This window comes from Psittacula echo (assembly GCF_963264785.1).
Source record: "Psittacula echo genome assembly, chromosome: 18".
NCBI lineage: Eukaryota > Metazoa > Chordata > Aves > Psittaciformes > Psittacidae > Psittacula > Psittacula echo.
Window position 1 is genome coordinate 4,680,931 of NC_137754.1, and position 18,250 is coordinate 4,699,180.

The following is an 18,250-nucleotide window of genomic DNA, read 5'->3' on the forward strand; positions in this document are numbered from 1 at the left end:
CTGTCTCTGGTAGTTAGCTGTGGGGTTTTTAATGTGGAATAGGACCTCATTGCATGAATTCAAGTTGATTTCTGGCTTTTCAAGTGGAAAAAACCCACCAGGATAATTTAATACTTGTTCATGTGGAGAAGAGGGTTGTGTATTTTTGCTATTTTTAGCTTAATTGTCCTTCTAGTAAATACTCAGAATGCAGAGAGAGAAATGCACTAGTGGAAAAACATCTGTCCTGACTTCTGGTGTCCAGCCCCGAGAGAGAGCCTAGGAAGAGGATGCAGGAATAGAGGGAATAGATGATGATGATGGGTATCCTTTGAAGCCTCTGCTTGGTGCCCACCAATTTTTCAGTTTAAGGCTGATGGATGCATCATTATCCAAAAAGCCTTTGGATTTTTCTGGAGTGACTTTCCCTCATTGCTTTTAGAGGCTGTTTATCTTTCTGATGACCACATTAGTGTGTGGCAACAAGTCCAATGTTCTTTTGTAACTGGCCGTTGTGCAGAAAGACTTCCTAATCTGTTTAGTCTCTCCTTGAAGCCTCTTTCTAGTGCTTGTTTTGCTACTACATCATCTTTCTTCCACTTTTGCCCTTAAAAGGAGAGATGTACAGGTTCCGTGTGATTGCAGTGAACAACTATGGGGAGAGCCCACGCAGCGCAGCATCCCGCCCCTACCAAGTAGCTGGGTTTACCAGCCGCTTCTCCAACCGGCCCATCACGGGACCTCACATTGCTTATACCGAAGCCATCAGTGACACTCAGATCATGCTGAAGTGGACGGTAGGTATCACTGCCTCCTGTTCTTCTCACAGTTGTAGGCCAGTTTTTACTGCTGTGGATCTTAAGATTCAAGGACTGGAGCTGATTGCAGAGCAGCAAGGGGTGGTTTTCCTCCCTGAGACTCCTAGAAGGGGCTAAGGCACTTTATCCTTGTGTGGTGGGATTGAATTACAGAATCCCAGACTGCTTTGTGTTAAAGGGACCTTAAAGCTCATCAGCTCCAATGCCGTGCCACAGGCAGGGACCCCTTCCACTAGAGCAGGTTGCTCCAAGCCCCTGTGTCCAACCTGGCCTTGAACACTGCCAGGGATGGGGCAGCCACAGCTTCTCTGGGCACCCTGTGCCAGCGCCTCAGCACCCTCACAGGGAAGAGCTTCTGCCTAAGAGCTCATCTCAGTCTCCCCTCGGGCAGGTTAAAGCCATTCCCCTTGGCCTGTCCCTGCAGGCCCTTGTCCCAAGCCCCTCTCCAGGTTTCCTGCAGCCCCTTTAGGCACTGGAGCTGCTCTGAGGTCTCCCCTTCAGGAGCCTTCTCTTCTCCAGGCTGCCCCAGCCCACCGCAGCAGAGGGGCAGGATCCCCTCCCTGAGCTGCTGCTCACGCTCTGGGGGTGCAGCCCAGCACACAGGGGGGTTCTGGCTCAAGCAAACACTGAAGCTGGGTCATGGAGAGCTGCTCCTCTCCCAGCACCCCCAAGTCCCTCTCCTCATGGCTGCTCTCAATGAATTGGATAACCAAATGGGCAATATCCCTCCGCAGCTCCTTGGCCCCGTTTATGACCCTTTAGAGCCAGCCTGTTGGTTGATCACTGCCCTTTGTGCTGTCTCCCAGCTTTCCCCCTCGCCTTCCCCTTCCAGCTCCCCAGGGATGCTGCAGGCACCTCCTCCAGTTACACCAGATGTGAGCCCAACTGCAGCTCCAGTGAGAGCCTGCAGCCGCCTCAGTCCACCTGCTTTGGCACAGACATACCAAGAGGCACCAGTGGGCTTAACTCTGTCCAAAGCCCTGCTCATGCCAGAGTTGTTCACAAAGTGGCTTCGTTTCCTGCCGTTCCTGCTGCTTTTGTCAATCCAGGCGGTGGTGGAAGCGGGAGTTGAGCTGAAAGCCTGCACCCAATAGAGGTTTCGTGTGAGAGAAGCGTTTGCCTTTCCCTTCTTACCTCGTCTTCTGTAAACAAGTACTTTAAAGTCCTTATTGAAACCCACAGAAATCCTTTGCTCTTGTTTTGAAATCTAACCCCCAGTATACTTTGGAGGATTTAATGTGTCGAGTTCCCAGTGTTAGTTTGCTCTGCTCGCTCAGCCTGAAGAGATGTTAAGGATAATAAACTTCAAATAACCTCTCGTTCCTCAGGAGGCTGCAGGGCTTGAAGTGAAATATTCTCAAGCTGAATTGGAGAGTGACCTTCACTCTTGCTGAAGTAAAAACAGTCTTAACTTTTCCATTCCCATTAATCACACAGATTTGCAGGCCCTTCATGGTCAAACCCTAATGGAGGGTTTGGACAGGGCTGTGGGAGGAAAGTGTCAGCCCCAGTTCAGCCTCTTGTCCCCTCCTTTTTCAGCTGATTCAAGGAGCTCGGTGGCAGAGCACCCTCTGGCAGCCCAATGCCATTGGGCCCAGCTGATCTGTGCAGTGGATATTCCTCTTTCCCATTGTAGCATCTGCACAAACCTCCCCCTGCACAACCCTGCTCAAAACCCCACATATTTCAAGGTGATGAGATACTCAGAGATGACAACTCAACAGGACTTGATTGTTTCCTATGGAGCCAGGCAGTGAGAGCTGGGCTGGGTCAGCCTGGAGAAGAGAAGGCTCCTGAAAGGGAGACCTTGGAGCAGCTCCAGTGCCTAAAGGGGCTGCAGGAAACCTGGAGAGGGGCTTGGGACAAGGGCCTGTAGGGACAGGCCAAGGGGAATGGCTTGAACCTGCCAGAGGGGAGACTGAGATGAGCTCTTAGGCAGAAGCTCTTCCCTGTGAGGGTGCTGAGGCGCTGGCCCAGGGTGCCCAGAGAAGCTGTGGTTGCCCCATCCCTGGCAGTGCTCAAGGCCAGGTTGGACACAGGGGCTTGGAGCAAGCTGCTCCAGTGGAAGGGGTCCCTGCCCATGGCAGGGGTTGGAACTGGGTGAGCTTTAAGGTCCCTTCCAAACTATTCTGTACGTCTGTTTCTCTTCTCTAACCCAGTCTCTATAACTCTCTTCCAGTACATAACGTCAAGCAACAACAACACACCCATCCAAGGCTTTTATATCTACTATCGCCCTACGGACAGCGACAACGACAGTGACTACAAGAGGGATGTTGTGGAAGGTACTGTGCGATGCACGCATGCTGCAGAACACCACTCCATGGGGAAGAGCATCCTGTAGCCATGTTGGCTGTGTTTATATGAAATCTAAACTGCTTTTCCCAAATGAAATCGTTACAGTATATTTCACCCAAGTAGCTGTTTCAACTCCATCACATTGAGTTCTGCCCACACATGAGCTTGTTTCTTCCTTCTGAAGCCTCTTCTGCATGGAAGCTTGAGCCCTAAATACTGAGCTTCGGTTTATCTTGCCATGCTGCGGCAAATCCTCACTGCAGGTCTACTTAAACTGGTTTAGCGTCAGGTAGTTGAGTAGAGAGAAAGCAGCATGCATGAGATTTAACCCAGGATAAGACTGTCCTAATAACTGCCTGGCTCTTAAAATGATTTACCCCAGCACAGATTTCCTACACTGGGTAGTAGCATTGTGTGTAATTGCCCGCTCCTTACCTTGCTTAATTGCTTATCCTGCTATCAGGGAGTTGCTTTTCACCTCCAGTGCAGTAGTAGCTGCAAGCACAGGTATGTTTGTGCTTCATTTTGCCTTTTAATCAGGTTATTTTTTCCCCTTGTGCACATGAGATCATCATTTTCCTGGAAGAACTTATTAGATAATGTCTCTGTTAGCCCAGAAATGGAAAACCCTGTTAAAAATACTTTACTTCACGTCCTTACTGCCTGGGCTGAGTAAACTCAGTGATCTCATTCTGTCCCTGTGACGTTCATTATTTTCCCCCCTCATTTATTTCAGTTACAAGAGGAATGAGCCTCGATTTTGCCCATTTCCCCCTGCTAGACAATGCCCCGCATAGTCCTTTGATGCATGACAGAACTTTTTGCACACTATAAAGCCATTCAAGAGCCGGAGTCTCAGCGTTAAAGCAGCTCCTGCAGCCTGCACCTTCATCTGCAAATGTATTTGAGCCCGTGCTCCACAGAGCTTGTGTGTTTATAAATGTGCTGCGCTGAGCAGTGAGTTGTTTAAGTGGGCTCCGCTGTGCTGTGAAATGAGCTTGTTTCTGCTGGCTTTTTTTCTTTCTCCAAGAGCATGTGCCTGTATTGAACTCTTTGTGGCAGTCTGAAACCATTAGCAGCTGCCAGAGCCTGCAACAGAAACTCAGCCGTGGAAATATTTCAACTCATTTCGTTACTCTGCTCCCCTAAATTAACTGTTCGGGGAGGGGGGAAAAAAAGAGCTATTTTCAATTAAAGCGTGTTTGGAAGCATTTGATGTTGAAATATGTGGAGAAACACATGACTGCAGGTATTTTTGCCATAAATCACTTGTTCTGAGTATTCCCCCCCCCTTCCCCTGTTACCTTTGAATCAATCTGGCTGGTTTTTGACAGGGAATTTTATCTTGAAATGACTGTGTGAGTTGTGGAAAAAGTGTTGTGATGCCTGTATGAGCTAAGTGCTTGCCTCAGGCTTTCCTCACTGTTTCCTGTTAAGTCTTGTCTTTCGAGACATTCAAAACTCCGCACAAACCCTTTTCTCTCCCCCTTATAAATGCTGCTACAGGCAAAAAGCATCTTGGGCTTAAAGAAAAACCCGAGCAAAAAGCTCGACTCGGATGCCTCTTTAGGTGGCTTTAGGCAGGATCAGCCCCGTCCTGCACTGATGGCCTGAATTCGGAGGGTGCTGGATATTGAATTTTGAATGGAAATGCAGTCTGATGTCAGTTGTTGAAATGTTTTTCCTTGCTAATGGTGCACGGAGAGGACAGTTAAAGTGCCTGTCCTGATTCCAGCTCCACTAATGGCTTCAAGCGGAAACCTAAAACCTGGTGCAGTAATTACCGAAAGGAATGCTTGGGGGTGGGGGCGACGGGAAAACCAGGAGGAACCTTGGGAAAACGGGGGATTTAGGGAAAGGCCGGTTCCAGCTTCAGCCAGGGCTTGTCCATCTGCACTTGGGGCGCCTGGCACGGAGCTTGGACCCTCCTCAAACCCCCAGACTGAGTTGGGGTCCTCCCGGGCACCCTTTTTGTCTGTGGCTGGGCTCATAGAATCATGGAATGGTTTGGGTTGGAAGGATCGTCCAAGCTACTGATAGTTCTTAATATTAAAGCCCTAAAGCCAGGTTGAGAGTCGGGCTTGTCAGGCTGGGGAGGCGCAGCCTGCAGAGGAGAAGGATCCAGGGGGACCTTAGAGTAGCTCCAGTGCCTGAAGGGGCTCCAGGAAACCTGGAGAGGGGCTTGGGACAAGGGGAATGGCTTTAACCTGCCTGAGGGGAGACTGAGATGAGCTCTTAGGCAGAAGCTCTTCCCTGTGAGGGTGCTGAGGCGCTGGCACAGGGTGCCCAGAGAAGCTGTGGCTGCCCCATCCCTGGCAGTGTTCAAGGCCAGGTTGGACACAGGGGCTTGGAGCAAGCTGCTCCAGTGGAAGGGGTCCCTGCCCATGGCAAAGGGTTGGGACTGGATGAGCTTTAAGGTCCCTTCCAACCCAAACCATTCCATGATGCTGTGCCCCGTTTTCCAGAGAAGGACGCTGCCTTGTTCTGGCTCCTGCCTGTGAATAAATGCAGTTGCATTATTTTTCTCTCCCCGCCTAGGTACAAAGCAATGGCACTTGATAAATCACCTGCAGCCAGAAACATCCTACGACATCAAGATGCAGTGCTACAACGAGGGCGGCGAGAGCGAGTACAGCAACGTGATGATCTGTGAAACCAAAGGTGAGCACCCAGGTAGCAGCAGTGGCTGTTTGTGGCATGCTGTGCTCGGGGGGGGGGGGGGGTTTATTGCAGTGCAGAAGTCAGCTGCGAGGAGGACTGGAATGTTTTGGAGGATTGTTTTGTCTTCCTAGGCTGGGATTGTTTGGAGCATATGGAAACTGATACGCTGTGCTCCCAAGAGAGGCTCTCAGCGGAGCTCTGCAGCTTTCCCTGGCCTCAGAGATAGCCTTGTTGTTCTGGGCCGTGGGTTTTTCCCTTCTGCTGTGCTGATAGCCTCTTCTTAGGAGACAACCATGCTCTTGAAGATGACAGAATTGATTTGTATGTCTGCTTTATGTCTTGGGGGCTCTGTGACACGTTGTATAAGTGCGGACCGCAGCAGTTGATGGCTCTGTTGGCTGCCTCCATCGCTAATCCTGCGTGCCTCTGGCACAGAGTGTGTACTGTTCTCTGGAAGTGTCAGATATGGCAGTCACATTTATTTTGCAAAGAATTCCTGTCTCCTTTAATCTCTAACCCCAAGTAAGGCTGTAAAGGGAAAATGCAGACAGTAAACTTCAAATGCAGGGCTATGAAAAAGGGTTTGAAAAAGGCAGCAAAAAGCCCTCCAGGAGCGGAAGCATCAACACCGAGTGAAGCTTGCAGGGAAGCCTTTGAAAGGAGGGCTGGAGCTGCAGGGCTGAGGCTGTGTGCACCGTCGGTCTTCCTTCTGCAAGGAGCAGCACTTTCTCCCTTCATTTTAAAACCAAGAAGGTGAAATCTGTTGGTTTTACTGAGTCTTCCTTAAAATGCATCTCCCGCAGGCTTGTGGGGGTGATCCAGCTTGTCTGCATGGGGCTGCCTTTGACCAGCTTCACTCCCAAGCCAGGCACCTCCTTTAGGAGTCCGGTGTCAGTTGAACTGAATCAGAGCTGCGGTGTGCTGAGAATGAACCTACATTTAATTCCTGGGTTAAACTCGGGTCTTGGGTTGGTGCTTTTCTGCTCAGCTCTTGGTCCCTTCCATGGGACAGGGTTGAAAATGGGGCTGGCAGGGTTCAGCTCAGATAAAGGCAGGTCGCCTGGCAGCAGTTAGGTGATAGAAATGCATGTTGTGGTTTTTCCTGACCTCAGAAATGGAAAGATTTGCTCTCCTTCGAGCTGGGAGCAGCTCTAGCCCTGCGCAGGTCGAGTTGCTCATTAAAGTTCCGAGTGACCTCAATGCGAGCTGGATAACAACCGTATTCCAAAGCAAATAGTTATTACCCAATAGTAGTTGGCCTTCTCCTCACGGGTTTTAATATTGACTTGGAAGCTTGCTTTTGCAGCGTTAGGATTCAAACTCTGCAGTAATGAATTTCATGCTTAAAAACCACATTCAGTGAACGTACCCGTGTCTCTTCCTTCACCCAGTGAAACGCACCCCGGGAGCATCCGAATATCCCATGAAAGACCTGAGCACGCCACCAAATCCCCCTGACAGGGTTGGAAGTGGGGCAGGACCTTCCAACGGCCCTGTTCGGAGCAGTGACATGCTCTACTTGATCGTGGGCTGTGTCCTGGGGGTGATGGTCCTTATCCTCATCGTTTTCATTGCCATGTGCCTGTGGAAGAACCGCCAGCAGAACGCCATGCAGAGTGAGTGCTTCTTGCTTTCCTTTCATGAGGAACGTATTATCAGTGTTAAATGAGTAACTTCCATGTTTTATGAATGGAAAGCATTTTCCTGTTAGAAGCCAACTGGCATTTCTTTAGAGACTTGTACTTTCTAGGTGTGCCTTAGGTGAAGATGTGGGTTTTAAGAGCAGCAGTGTCTCTGTTTCTTTGCCCTGCAGCATCGCTGTATGATTGTGCTGCAGCTTCACCCAGAGAGCGGTGTGTGAAATGCCTGGGCAAAGTTTCTTCAGCTTATCATAAAATCCCAGCATGGTTTATGTTGAAGGGACCTTAAAGCTCATCCAGTCCCACCCCTGCCAGGGGCAGGGACCCCTTCCACTGGAGCAGCTTGCTCCAAGCCCCTGTGTCCAACCTGGCCTTGAACACTGCCAGGGATGGGGCAGCCACAGCTTCTCTGGGCACCCTGGGCCAGCGCCTCAGCACCCTCACAGGGAAGAGCTTCTGCCTGAGAGCTCATCTCAGTCTCCCCTCTGGCAGGTTCAAGCCATTCCCCTTGGCCTGTCCCTACAGGCCCTTGTCCCAAGCCCCTCTCCAGGTTTCCTGTAGCCCCTTCAGGCACTGGAGCTGCTCCAAGGTCTCCCCAGAGCCTTCTCTTCAATCAGCCTATCCCCATAGCAGAGGTGCTCCAGTCCTTCAAGCACCTGCATGGGTCCCTGCTGACTGCAGTGGCAGAACTTGTGTTTAATCATAAAATGTGGAGTTTAAAACTCCAGATCTCTCCCTCTCTCCTGTATATCTGGAAAGAAAAGAACTTGCAGCACTTGGAGGATGAGTCCCTTGTTACCTCTTAGTCCCTTGGCAGTAAAATGGAGTTCAATGTCCGGGTCTTTTGGAGAGGTGTTAATAAGGAAAACCTGTCTGTTGGCAAGTGGAAGCCTGGAGCAGATGTGCTGGAGCTTTGTGAGGTGCTCAGTACCCTCCAAGCCATCCCGTGCTAGCACAACCTCTTCACCAGTCTTCTCTGTAGCATGTAACTCAGCCCCACTCTGTCCACAGCCTGTGGTTATTTTCACTCTCTGACCGACCAAGCGAAGTGAAACAAAGCTGCTTGCACGATAAGACAGTGTCTTCAGTGGGCCCAGAGGTATTTTCTGCAAGTCAAAAGGTACCAGAGACTCGGTTATATAGATCTGTCTGAGGATGCTCCTCATAGCGACTGACATCAGCCGAGTCCTTTCAGACCAGCATTCCCGGTCTGTTCTCCGGGATGTGGCTGTTTTCCATTTCCACATTTGGATGCTAAGCACTTGGCTATTAGAGCTAATTTGCAAAAGCTGTAGAAAATCAGTTTCTTTTGTTTCTTAGAAGCACTTGTCTAAGCTCTCATTTGACAATCAACATGCTTTGGTGATGATGTCTCCTGCAGAGTATGACCCTCCTGGCTATCTCTATCAAGGGGCAGATATCAACGGGCAGATGATTGAGTACACAACTTTACCTGGGACAAGCAGAGTCAACGGCAGCATCCATGGAAACTTCATCAGCAATGGTAGCCTCAGTAATGGCTGCCCTCATGTCCACCATAAAGTCACTAATGGAGTTAATGGGATCATGAATGGAGGAGCTGGACTGTACCCAGGGCACAGCAACTCCCTGTCCAGGACGCACATGGACTATGAGCATCCCCACCAGCTCGTGAACGTAAGCTCTTACACCAGGTGGAAAGCTTGGCATTTACTCAGAGCTTGTAGGAGCAGGCTTAATTCGGGTGGGGGAAGTACTCATCCATTGACAACAGCCAGTTCCACTAAATGACTTATCCCAGAGGAAGCAACTGGGCTGATATTCCTGATACAAACATCATGGTTTTCATTTGAGAATATCAGATGACAGCAAGAATTCCACTTACTCTGGGAAATCTGCCTCTGCCCTCCTCCTAACAGCATGTAAGCTCTGAGAATGCCTCGGTCCTGGGCTGGGCTGAGATACTTTGCTTGTACATATGGTATTTCTCAAGCTTCAAGTTAAATAGATTTAATTAGAGCTGCTCATTCTGCAGCTTTATGGCTCACCCGTGCTTTTCCCCCACCTGTTTCAGATCTGTAACTCTCAGCCATGCTATTAATTATGGCAAAGCACGAATGGAGCAGGAGGCTTCAGCAAATCAAATGCCCCATCCATCTTGAAATGCCTTTAATTCCCCCCCTTTCAGTCCCTTGTTTGTGCCTGGGACAGGCTCAGTTTTGGGGTTTGAAATTCAAACTAAAATTCAAACCTAATTTAAGCCTCTGATCCAGCCCTTTGTATGCTGTGGAAAAATACTTCATTTGCTGAAATGCGTCCCGTTTCCAAGAGAGAATAATGATTTCATTATTGTCTATGGAAACAGATGGCTTGCATTCAAGCTTACTAAACTGACTCAAAACTGTGAACATTGCCCAGGAAAACTGAAAGAAAAAGTTCAAAAGTCTGAATAACCCATGCTGTTTCTGGAGGGGAAAAGAAATGGGGCTATTGTTTGTGTTAGTAATTGAACACAAGCACTTCATTTTATTGAACAACAAATTAGCACTTGCACAGTAGTTGCCACTTCAGTTAACTCCAGCTTCCAGTCCAGACCAGTTGGTTCTTCACCTGATCCTGGCTTTGCTCTGCTGGTGCAGCAAAAAGGGCTGCTTTTTGGTTGCTTTCAACACCAAACTAGAGCTTTTTGGACCTGTCCAAGAAGACTCCCGAAGTCCGCAACGCCCCGAGCCCTCAGGAAGGGAGGAAAGCTCTCCCGTGAGAACGCTCCGGGGCTTGCGCTGCTGTTTTGTCCCTCCTATTCTGTGTTTTGTGGAGGGGAAGGAAGGAAACAGGCATGTGGTAACACAGGTCTCGGTGCCACGAGATGGGACACGCAAGGTCTCGTTGATGATTTCTTTCCCCTCCTCCACGTTGTACGGAGTCGGAGTCACGCAGTCTCTTCCCACGTAGAAGGACCCGGCCTGGCACACGGGGTGAGGCAGCACAGGAACAGGATGTTCTCATCCTCATTAGGACTCTCTTTATTGTTCCATTGATTGGGCTAAATGAGGAAGAGAGAATCGGGCCAGGATGGCAATCAAGGCTGATTAGCCATTTCCTCAGTGCTCCCTATTGCCCTCAGCGGCCCCAAACCTGAAGGAATAGCCCTGGTTTTGCAGGAATAGGGATTCTTAGGAGTTACCTTCCACTTGAAGCCTCCAAAGCCAGGTGAGCTCTCCCAGCCCAGCTCCTCTCCCAAAACACAGCCAGTATCCCGGCTCCGCAGCGTCCTTAACAATGAGGTATGTGTTAATCTGGGCATTTCGACTCGCTTGTAATGGCCCCTTCAGCCAAAACCAACACCACAAAATCCCTCTCACCCCGAGTCATTGCTGGCGAAGGCATTACCCCATCTGTGCAAATATTCCGTGTTTCAAGAAACTCCGTGTCGCGGAGGCAACTGATCTAATTGGAGTAATTGCAGGCAAGTGGGATGGGTTCGGGGTGTGACATCAGCCCTGCACATTTCATCCCCTGTCTCCCCACATGAGCCCGGCTTGCTAACGAACAGCAAGTTGCTTTCATGTCTGTCATCAGTGGTAAAAATGAACATATTTACAGTGGGTTGATTCAATCAAACCTGAGTGCATTAAGCTGAAAACAGACCAGGGAAATTACCACATACTTGTCCAAGCTGCAGTTATTTACTTTCCCCTGACACACAGGCTGGCAAACCCCCTTCCACTTGGCTTGGCACAATAGCTCAGTGTTGCTGTGCCACCGTTACCAGCCCCACATCAGAAGATTGATAAGGTGATAAGGGTTTGGAACCCCAAGCTCGCTCGAGCTGAACTGCCTCGTGTGCGAGCACGCAGAGATTGATTTCTGGTTCTTCTTCCTCGCTGCCTCCCTGCAGGGTGGTGGGATGTACACAGCAGTGCCGCAGGCCGACCCCTCCGAGTGCATCAGCTGCAGAAACTGTCGGAACAATAACAGGTAACGTAAAACTGCCCCCAAAAGCAGGCTCTCCGCAGACAGAAGTCCTTGTGTTAAAGCCAGGGCAGAGAGCTCCGGTCCTGGCTAAGGGGATGGAGGAGCTCAGTGTCACCGTGTCACTTGGAGAGCTGCTGGTGACTGTGGAATGGACTAAAGCAGGTTATTAAACCCGCAGAGCTCATTTTGCTGGCTGGGATGCAAGGCAGGTTGGGCTGAGACCCTATTTCCTGTGTCGTCTTCAGTTTTGAGATAACAAAATCATTCCATATGGAGTTTGTCAGACAGGATTTAATTGGGCTTTGGTATTTTACGTTTCCTGCTGTTCTCTTCAACACCAACCAACAAAACAGAGTTGCAGCTTCGCTTTCACAAGGCTCATCTTGGTAAAACATGGGATCTGAGGTCCTTCATGCCTTGAGGAGCGGTTTGTCCGGGTGGGATACACTTCTTGCGTGAGGAGAAACGGATTCTTGTAGAGAATAAAGGAAAATCCCGTTTTACGTTGAGGCTGGAGCCTGGGGTTTTATTGGGTTTTTCACTCTTGAAAGTTTTACAGAATATCCTTCCAGGCTTCTGACTAAACCTCTGGTTCTTTTAATGGCTAAAAATAGGCCTGAAATCAGATGTGCTGGGCTGCTCTGGTTGGTAAAGCATGGCTCGGTTTTCAATCCTACTTGGAATTTTCTGTCTCACTCAAGTCATCAGCTGCCTCTAGGTGTCCGTCGGGAGAAGCTGACTTGAAGCTGTTGCTGAAGGCGGAAACCACGGTTGCTTTATTTTTATGGGTCTCTTTTAAACAGAACTTACAATAGGCTTTAAATTCTTCCTCCTTCCATAAGTATAGGAGTGATGGTGAGATGGAGACGGGCTGCTCCTTGCAGGTAGAGCTGGGCGAAGCAAGCTGCTATTCCTTTACAAGCCAACTGTTTTCAAGGCAGGCTATGGACCAGAAGTCAGCAAGATACATCATGGCCATCATTTGGAACGCGCTGTGTGTGTTAAGAGCTTACTTTCCACTTTGAAACCTATTTAAACCTTTAATTGCCCTTTCTTTCCCTTCAGAAAGCAGGGATGGTGCGTTCCATCCCCTGCAAACCGCGCTGCTCCTCCCAGGCGGGTCATCAGCAGGGGCTGAACTTTGAGTTTTCACTTCCCTGTTCTATATTTGACTGCTGGATAGGGAAACAAGTTGTCCTTTACAGCTGTCTTGCCCCAGAGGGGACCATTAACCTCCCTTTGGCAGCCAGGACCGCTCCGTTCCCTTCCCCGTGCTGGGGGAATGGAAGGAGGACATGGGAGAGGGGAATGGGGAGGACCAGAAACGTGCCTCAGCTTTACACCAGGGAGCGGGATGCACGGCCAGGAGGAGGAGGAGAAAGGCCTAGTGGGTTAGTGCAGTCAAGTCAGTCAGTGGGAATTTGGGGCTGGAATCTTTCCCCTGTCTTTGTTCGGGTAAGGGCTGTCCCCTCTATCCAGCTGCTGTGCAGAGAGGACAGTCCCCCTTGGTGCTGCTCCTTCCTCAATGGGCCTGTTTCCACTGAAGTCATGGCTGGTTTGGGTTGAATTTAGCAGGCGTTTGAATAGTGACCACGTGCAAATGAATCCTGAAGGCTTGGAGTATTTGATACCTGCCTGTTTTCAGCGGTAGCCATCTCCCAGCAGCAGGTTTTGTTATTGCAGTGGTGAAATCCCTCGGTCTTCGCTTTGAGTTAGCACTTTATGCTCTTGGAACTGCTGGTGGAGGCTTGCCAGGGGGAGAAGTTGCTGAAATGTGGATACCTGCTTTGATGTTGTGGACCGAGCTAGTGAGAAGGGGTGCGAGTGTGGTTTTCACTTGTTGCATTCAGATTGAGAACTGATTCTTTCATTTCTCTGGTGCTTTTGTGCTCACACTTCCTGGATACCCGATGGCTGCAGAGGGATTTGTGCTTTTGCAGGTGTCTCCATGGACATTTGCTGTGTTTGAGCAGAGAGCTGAAATGCACGTTGCAAATGTAGCAGAATCAGCCTGGTTTAAACCCGAAGTACACTGGGGTGGGGGTTTAAGCTCTACTTTGGTAGGATTTCAGCACTGAGAATTGGTAGAAAGCGTGTTTTCTGCAGCAGGGATTTTTATCACTGCTCATGTGTGCTCTGCTCTGCATATATAGTGATGGCTGGTTTCCATCCAGATGTGGTTCTTGTCGCTTCAAAAGCCAAACTGCTGTCTCGAAACATCATTCCAGCCTGTGCAGTCGTACAAAGAGCTGCCCCAACCTCTGTGTCTTTAAAAAGAAACCCCCATAAACACACAAACCCAAACACTGAAAGTGGGGGTTTTTCCCTTTAAATAATAAGTGAGCGCAGTCAAAACCTCTGCGGAAAGAAATGCAAACTAATAAATGGATTTGTTTGAAGACCAGATGTGTTTCATGTGGATTCGGCAGTGGCTTCTGTGGTATTTTGGTACTTGGAATAATGATTTTGGAGGGGGATATGGGAGTGGAAGGACAAAATAGGAGAGTGAAGGTTGAAAACGAAGCTTTGGTGCTGCAGCATTTAGGAGGGAAGCAGCTGCCGGTGGCTCTCCCCCTTGTCTCGTGTTTTGGCTTTGCCTCTACCAGAGGGGAAACTCGCTCCGGTTCCTCCTCTAGGAAGCTGGTTTGTGGATGTTTTGTTGCTCTTTCGGCTCTGGCAATGCTGGTTATGGTTTTCAGGTGAAAGGATAAACTGAGGCTTGTAGGACAGTCCCTCGAGCGTGATGGTTTTATGGATTGCTGTGGCTCTAATGGGATAAAAGTGGTTTCTGGAGCTGGGGCAGGACCTTACTGTGATTGCCAAGTTTAATATCTCCTGGTTTTAAATCCATCTGGGCTCAGTGCTTGGTGCTGAGTTGTATCCATAGCAGCATATCAAGCACTCGAATCCCATTTGGCCTTTGCAGGAGCATTTCAGAGGAGCAGTGGGTTTGAGCACTCTCCCTCTGCGTTTATCCATGAATCCATCTCTGTTCTGCAGAGCATTCTGGGGGTGGATTCCCAAAGCTCATGGTCAAATGAACCTTTTGCTTCTGTGATGATGATGGGTCAGTATAAAACCACACTGATGTGTGATTCTGGGGGTCTCTCTCATGTGGGAATTGCTGATACAAATGTTTGCTGAGGCCACATTGCTCACGAGGCTCTGAGCACTGGAGGCAGAGGAAAGCCCTGCTTGGCACAGTGGAATGTGTGTGTCTCAAGGTCCACCTCCTTTTTGTTTAAAGGTTAAATAGTTTGGCTCTAACAATTGATTTAACAGTTCAACTCCAATTTCACAGCTTTATGCACCTATTACAGGGCCAAAAGCTCAGTTACATGCCGGGGGGGTTATATTTATAATACCACATCTATTTTTCTAACGTGCATTCACTCTGATAACACTTGGTATTTATTTTCCAAGGTACTTCAGTTTGCTGGTTGGGTTTCAACCTGAGCTCTTTTTCTTGGCAGTGAAACCCTGTTTTATGGGGCTGCCTAAAGGGGCTGCAGGAAACCTGGAGAGGGGCTTTGGACAAGGGCCTGTAGGGACAGGCCAAGGGGAATGGCTTGAACCTGCCAGAGGGGAGACTGAGATGAGCTCTTAGGCAGAAGCTCTTCCCTGTGAGGGTGCTGAGGCGCTGGCACAGGGTGCCCAGAGAAGCTGTGGCTGCCCCATCCCTGGCAGTGTTCAAGGCCAGGTTGGACACAGGGGCTTGGAGCAAGCTGCTCCAGTGGAAGGGGTCCCTGCCCGTGGCAGGGGTTGGAGCTGGAGGAGCTTTAAGGTCCCTTCCAACCCAAACCATTATGATTCTATGCAAGCAGCAGCACTGATAACCCTGGTTTTCTTCTGCCCCATCTGCAGGTGCTTCACCAAAGCCAACGGCACTTTCAGCACCAGCGCGCTCCCCGTCGTACCCATCGTAGCACCTTACCAGCAGGACGGTTTGGAGATGAAACCTTTCAATCACCACGTCATGGTGGCCATGTGCTTGGCCTCTACCCTCCCCGAGTGCAGTGCCCGGCTGGAGGAGGACAGCAAGGAGAGGGCAGAGCAGCTCTCCCCTCAGCATCCCTGCTGCAGAGACAGCAGCAGCTGCCGCTCCGTGGATTGCACGGATGGTGAGGCATTCCCAGGGGGATAGCGCCAGGCTTTGAAGTGGGAATTTGCTGTAGGACAGCTATAGGGAGCCTAATTTAGGGCAGAGGAGCTGGCAATTAAGCTCTTTTGGAGAAAGATTAAGTGTTCCACCTTTCCCATCACGGAAAATGGGAGCGGTGATGCTCAGGTGCCTGTGGCTGGGGTTGATGCCTCTAAATGGAGCTGACATGCTCTGGATAATGAGGCTGTGACTGATTGATGGGAGGATTGAGATGAGCTCTTAGGCAGAAGCTCTTCCCTGTGAGGGTGCTGAGGCGCTGGCACAGGGTGCCCAGAGAAGCTGTGGCTGCCCCATCCCTGGCAGTGTTCAAGGCCAGGTTGGACACAGGGGCTTGGAGCAACCTGCTCTAGCGGAAGGTGTCCTTGCCCGTGGCAGGGGTTGGAGCTGGATGAGCTTTAAGGTCCCTTCCAACCCAAACCATTCCGTGCTTTTATAATGGAGTTTTCCCCAGTGAGCAGACATCTGTGACAGCCCAGAGCCACCCCAACCCGCCCTCCTCTTGCTTTGCAGGTGACAACTGCGTGCACTCGGAAACATCGAACCACGTTCTGAGCTGGAGTCCCCTTATCCTGCAGCCTCTTTCCAAGGACTGTAAGGAAAAGCCAGGATGGAGTTCATCTGGAGTCACCTTGAACGGTTCTGGGGACCTCCGGCAGCTCCAGCTGCAGGAAACCTGAGGAAGTGACCACCGCTGTCCCCATTAAGGCCAGGAACTGCAGAGCAGCGTCGCTGAAAGGGAGTGATGGGGGATGCTAATTATAACAGAGAGAGTCACTATTTATTTTTTGTAGTAGTGCCATATGAATGTATCTTGGTTTTACAAAATGGGTGCCTTTTGATCTTATTTATGGCTTGAAATCCCAGTTTCCAGGGGGATTTTTGACACTAGCCTGGGTCTGTGTATAAAGAAAGGAATTGTAATAATATAAGGAACAACGATGGGAAATCCAGAGTGTGGCTTCCAGGGGGTGTTCCCAGCATGAGAAGTGATCCCAAGGAGGCTGACACAGGGATGTAGCCAAGTGGGTCTAAGGCTTCCTCCCTGTACTCAAACCCTCCTTTCCATGAACTCCTCATGTGCTTGTTTGGGAAGAATCCAGTGGATCAGGAAGAAGATAAATAGGAAAAGTGACCCTTGGCTGCGTCCGTGGAGGCAGAGCTCACTCTGGTGACTGCTTGTGCCTTTTGGAGCTCGGTAACCCTGCTGTTTGCAGGCGTGTGGATGAAACCCAGCCCGTCTCACCTTCCCGCTTGCAGAAGACAAAATCCAGCTCGGCTGCACCTTTTAACTCCTTGGATTGAGGGAACAGCGACGGCTTGAACAGGCTCTGCCCATGAACGGAGTCGTGTCGGAGCAGCTCCCACCGCACTGCGAGAGCCCTGCCCGCCCCTCGGATCCAGCATGAGGTAGGTGTTGACACGTTAACTGCAGGGCTTGGGCTGGGTTCTCTTTCCCTTCCCCAATTGAATCAGGGTAAATAAACCAAAGCGCAGAGCCCTGGGATGAGGGGCATAAATCACGGTTACAGCCGCCCCGAGGCGACGCGTGCAGCCGCCTGTTCCCCACGAGTATTCCCAGCCCGGGCTGGGAAGGGAGGAAGTGATGCTGGGCTGGCCGGAGCTGCAGAGCCCTCAGGGAGCCGAGGTACAGGTGCAGAGAGTGGGGTTTGAGGAGCAATTCCTGCTCCAGGAGGACACCTCTCCGGTCTCTCTGTGGGATTTGGGAGTGTTGACCTGGGGGTTGTTTTCCTGTTGTTGTAGTATTGTTCTAATTAGTGGGATAATGTGGAATGTGATGGCACCGGAGCTGGTGCAGGGCCTGGAGCACAGTGTGATGGGGAAGGGCTGAGGGACCTGGGGGGTTCAGTGTGGAGAAGAGAAGGCTCAGGGGGGACCTTATCCCTCCCTACAACTGCCTGAGAGGAGGATGGAGCCAGGTCTGCTCCCAAGGAACAAGGGATGGGACAAGAGGAACCGGCCTCAAGCTGCACCGGGGGAGGTTTAGATGGAGCTGAGGAACAATTCCTGCCCCAGAGGGTGCTCAGGCATTGGAACAGGCTGCCCAGGGCAGGGCTGGAGGCGTTTAGAGGATGCGTAGATGCAGCACTCGTGGACATGCTTTAGTGGTGGCCTTGGCAGAGCTGGGCTAACGTTGGACTTGATCTTGAACGTCGTTCCCAACCTAAACAGTTCCATGACTCTATTTATAAGTGTATTAATCTTCTTGCCTTTAGGGTTGTGCATCCATCCTGATTCCTGCAGGGATGTGGTCCTGTGCCAGCATCCTCAACCTCACACCACAAACCCACAGCCTTTGACTGCCACCTACGCCGGAGCCACCGCGAATCCCTGCTTCTCCCACCTCGTTCATCATCTCCTCTCCTCATCCCAGCCTTCTCCATGTGCTCCTCGCTGGATTTCTCCCTTCACAAGATGCTGCTGCGAGGCTTTTCCCTGGCTCCCGACAGAGACTGGCAGGCGAATGGTTGGGATTTAACTCGGGCCACTTTGTTGTCCCCAAACAGTGAGATTTAACCACATTTAAACGACCTCTCTTCAGTCAGACCCTGCACGTGCTCCCCTTTATCACGGTTACGTCGCATAAAGACACTATATTTTCCCAAGAAGCTGTAATTTGAACTGGAAATGAGATGTGTTTTGGAATGATGTCGGTTTTGCAGGAGTTTGGGGTAGGATTTTAAGGTTTTTTGGGGTGGTTTGATAAAGGAAGTGGTGCT

At 50.3% G+C, this 18,250-nt stretch overlaps 1 protein-coding gene across 1 annotated transcript in view; it reads left to right on the plus strand.

Moving 5' to 3' along the window:
• CDON (cell adhesion associated, oncogene regulated) overlaps positions 1-16,189 on the plus strand; it is a gene marked incomplete at both ends in the record, with an annotated part of 31,920 nt that extends 15,731 nt beyond the window's left edge. Inside the window, 8 exons of the mRNA XM_080631559.1 lie at positions 595-776; positions 2,977-3,082; positions 5,634-5,756; positions 7,148-7,372; positions 8,778-9,052; positions 11,274-11,353; positions 15,215-15,471; positions 16,023-16,189. Of these exons, the coding sequence (XP_080487685.1) occupies positions 595-776; positions 2,977-3,082; positions 5,634-5,756; positions 7,148-7,372; positions 8,778-9,052; positions 11,274-11,353; positions 15,215-15,471; positions 16,023-16,189 (1,415 nt within the window). The remainder of the gene's footprint in view (positions 1-594; positions 777-2,976; positions 3,083-5,633; positions 5,757-7,147; positions 7,373-8,777; positions 9,053-11,273; positions 11,354-15,214; positions 15,472-16,022) is intronic.
• Between the last annotated feature and the right edge of the window lie 2,061 nt (positions 16,190-18,250).